General features: G+C 45.1%; 1 protein-coding gene across 1 annotated transcript; it reads left to right on the top strand.

Annotated features, from left to right (window-relative positions):
• Positions 1 to 247: 247 nt before the first annotated feature.
• On the top strand, positions 248 to 4,298 carry prf1.3 (perforin 1.3). Its single transcript, XM_055890189.1, has 3 exons — positions 248 to 1,517; positions 1,680 to 2,549; positions 2,882 to 4,298. Exons 1-3 carry the CDS (start codon positions 1,003 to 1,005, stop codon positions 3,186 to 3,188), a joined length of 1,692 nt encoding a protein of 563 aa, XP_055746164.1. The 5' UTR covers positions 248 to 1,002; the 3' UTR covers positions 3,189 to 4,298.

A 4,298-nucleotide genomic window follows, 5' to 3' on the forward strand; every position in this document is an offset into this window, starting at 1 on the left:
GACCCTCCCCTAGACTGTGTATGGTGCGCCCGGAGTTCGCGCCTCAAGGGGGGGGTTATGTCACGCCCTGGCCTTAGTATTATTGGTTTTCTTTATTATTTTAGTTAGGTCAGGGTGTGACATGGGTTATGTTTATGTTTTTGTTGGTTTTGGGTGTTTATTTGGTAAAGGGGTTATGGGGTGGAGTATATGGTTTTGTGTTGAGTGTATATGTCTAGCGTTGTCTATGTTTGTTAGTTATCTAGGAGAGTCTATGGTTACCTGAATGAGTTCCCAATTAGAGACAGCTGATTTCGGTTGTCTCTGATTGGGAGCCTTATTTAGGGTAGCCATAGGCTCTCATTGGTTGTGGGTAATTGTCTATGTAAGAACGTTAGTAGCCTGTATGTTTGTGCACAACGTTTGTAGCTTCACGGTCGTTTTGTTGTTTTTGTTGTTTTGTTAAAGTGTTTTTGTGTCGTGTTCATCTTCGTGTTGTTTAATAAAAGAAGATGGCTTATTTTCCAACTGCTGCGTTTTGGTCCGTAAATCCCCCACACGATCGTGACATACGTTCTCAAAATGATTCTCTCAAATGTACAGCAAACTCTTCTCATTAAATGTCAACCTTTGCGTGGCTTTAGATCTGAATCCAAGATGTTTGCATCAGTAACTCCTCTTATATCCAATGTATGATCTATGTTATATTGTTTTCCAATTCATTAACTTGAGTGACCTTTTAAAGGCAATGTGGGAAATACAAATCTTGGAATGCCTGACTTTCCGTGTGGTTTTCACAGTGACCTGAGACGTTTTATAGATTTTGTCCTTTAATAATACACCCAAATGTAGTAAATACACCCGTTTTTGTGATGCTGATGTGACGTCTTTGCACAGTGGGATGGCAATTGCAAAATCTTGTAATAACTTTATTTCTAAAATCCCTCATGATATTCTTTCTATGTCTATCCCCTGCCTTTGTCACACCACATTTGCCAATTTTCTCTCTTCCCAGCACCTGCCATGCCTGTCAACCTTCTACTCTTCCTCATCCTCTTCCTCCCTGTGTGTCATGGCTGCCACACTGGCTCCTTCACCGACTGCCAGAAGGCTCCGTTCGTCCCCGGCCACAACCTGGCCGGAGAGGGTTTCAACATTGTCAAGATGCAGACCTCCGGCGCCTTTGTGGTGGATGTGCGGAAGTTCATGGTCGGTGGGCACAGTGGTAACTGCACCCTGTGCACCAACACTCTGATGGACAACCAGGTCCAGAAATTACCGCTCTCCGTACTGGACTGGCGCACAAAGGTGACGTGTCGTCGGAGCCTCAGCAGCCAGATGTATGACTCGAGCCTCTCCGTTCTGAAGGAGACCGCTAACTCTGCCAGCATCAGCTGGAAGGTTGGCCTGGGAATCAAGGGCATTGCTGGGGTTGCTGTTGGAGGCACACACTCCAAAACTGCCATGTTCGCAAAAGGCCACTCCACCAAAGACAAGTTCTCTTTCACCAGCCATGAATTCAAATGCCAATATTACACGTGAGTCGAGATTTTGATTTTAGTTCCATAGGATGTAAATTAAGGCGGTCTAAAGCAAAAAAAAGCCAACAGCTATTTATATAAATTGTGTACGGAAAGAAACAGTGTTATCCATGTTGTTGAAGTTGTTTTTATTCATCATACCTTTCTCCCTGTCCTTAGCTTTCGCCTCCGAACCCAACCTCCCCTGAGCCAGGAGTTTCATGACTCCCTAAAAAAACTCCCCTGCACATACACTCAAAAGACCGCCCCTGCCTACAGCCACTTCATCTCCATCTATGGCACCCACTACATCCGCAAGGTGCACCTGGGGGGCCGGGTGCACTCCACCACAGCCATACGCACCTGTGAGATGGCCATGAGCGGCCTCTCCCTCCATTCTGTCAGCAACTGTCTGGGGGTGGAAGCCAGTGGCACCATCAAGGGTGTCACGATCAGCGCCGAGACCGAGTTCTGCAAGTCCCAGAGCAAAAAACTGAAGAAAGGTGCAAGCTTCGGAGCCACCTTCTCGGACCGCGTCACCGAAGTGCAGGGCGGCAACTTCGAGGACGAGGACATCCTCTTCAACCCTGACAAGAAGTCTGGCTATAAAACCTGGCTGAAGTCCCTGACTAAGGTCCCTGGTGTGGTCTCCTACCAGCTCAGCTCCCTGCACTTCCTGGCCAGAGACAACCCCATCCTTAAGACCAACCTGCGCACTGCCATCAGAGGCTACATCCAAAAGCACGCTGTGTCCACCTCCTGCCCTTCTGCTTGCAAGACAGGGAGACGCAACAAAGACTGCGCCTGTACGTGTAGCGGTCACAGGAATGTGGACTCCAACTGCTGCCCCGGTAAACCGGGCGTGGCCAGGATGAATGTGACGGTGGTCCGAGCTACGGGGCTCTGGGGCGACTACTTCTCTAAGACAGACGGCTACGTCAAGGTCTTCTACGGAAAGCAAGGCGGTTCCACTCCTGTGATCTGGAACAATGACTTCCCCTACTGGAACTATATGATTCAGTATGGAACGGTGGATTTGAATAGTAAAAAGTGAGTTTTTTTCTATTTTTATGTTAAATAGTCAGATCCGTCTCTTGAGAGTTACTATGTATAGGCTTCCTGTACAAAGGAATAAGTAGAGCAACAAGACATATGATAAGGGCGTTTTGGCCTCTCTGTGTCTTTGTCGGTGGGAACTCCAGGGTAGGTGCCAGTTTGCTAATTATGCTCCCTATTCTATAAAACCTTGTAAGACTAAAAATAAAAAATAACATTTAGATTTTTTTTTTCCTTTAGCCAGCATTGTGAATATTTTGTGTATTACCACTGCTCTTATTTAGAGTGCTCTCTCTCATTCACCCACTCTATGTGTTCCCTAACAGAACCTTGTACTTTGAGGTGTGGGACCGCGACAACAGATGGAACGATAACCTGCTAGGAAAGGGCTCCATAACCCCTCAAAGGGGCATGAAAGTCAATCAAGGGTTCAAGTTGAAACACGGCACGCTTTATGTCTCCCTGTCTGTGGTTTGTGGCCCCAGCCTTAAAGGAGCCTTCTGTGATCAGTATGCACCCTCCCCTGGGTCCCAGGGTAGGCTGAGTTACGTCCATGACCGGGACAGAGAGACAGAGACGTTACCCACCCTCTTCCAGGGTTCTCACAGTACCCGGAACAGGACCTTCCTGTGAACGGTGCCCCTCATGTTTACATTTACATTTACATTTAAGTCATTTAGCAGACGCTCTTATCCAGAGCGACTTACAAATTGATGTTAAATGACTTACTTAATTATAATAATATAATAACATATGCCGTTTAGCAGATGCTTTTATCCAAAAGGACTTACAGTACAGGGCATATATTTTAGAATATCTGACCCCAAGCGGGAATCAAACCCACACCCTCTAACCAATGCTCTTACCATCTGAGCCTCATAGGACTATTTACTCCTCTCCACTCTCTGTGGAGCATAAGGCCGCAACAACACGTGCCATGCCAGACGGTCCTTTGCCGTTTTCTCTTTTGCTTCACCTTTGTGACATGAGGCTAATGGTAAATCAGTTTTTAAAAATGCATTAAATCGATAGGTCAACCAGTTAGCTTGCGTTGACAAGCTCCGTCTTTCCTTTCCAAGGCGATAAAATGATTCATTGCTTCAGGGTTGCCTCTACATTCATATCTTTTTTCTTTCTGTCACAAAACTAAATTATTTCTCAATATTGACCTTTTTTTTTTGTGTATTTTTTGTTGTACAATTCTATGTAATGTCTGATACATCCAAATAGTTGGGGTTTCAGTATTACTCGTATAACTGTGACACACACAAAAAACTTATTGAAAGTGATGTGAGAGGAGGGATTTAGGTCTACTTGCGGCCTGCATGAAGAGGAACATTACCCAAGTGCTTTTGCTGATTCATTACCACCCAGATGAAGTGGGTGAGACCACTGACTCTGGATGCGTCGCAAATGGCATCCTATTCCATTTATAGTGCATTACCTTTGACCAGGGCCCATAGAGCTCTGGTCAAATGTAGTGCACTATATAGGGAATAGGGTTCCATTTGGGACTCATGCTCTGCATTAGACCAAGGTAACAGGAACATGACCACATTCCTCAACTGACATGACACTTGGCAATAGCTGAGAAAGCAAATGTGGCTTACATACAGTAGGTCACTTATATTTAGTTTTCACTGTATTTTTTTTTTTGTATGTTTATGTTCCTTTCCTTTCACATTTGTTTAAACATTTTATCATTGCATTTTCTATTTTCTGCTTGTACTGTCATTCAATAAA

Source organism: Salvelinus fontinalis, chromosome 2 (genome assembly GCF_029448725.1).
Source record: "Salvelinus fontinalis isolate EN_2023a chromosome 2, ASM2944872v1, whole genome shotgun sequence".
Taxonomy (NCBI): domain Eukaryota; kingdom Metazoa; phylum Chordata; class Actinopteri; order Salmoniformes; family Salmonidae; genus Salvelinus; species Salvelinus fontinalis.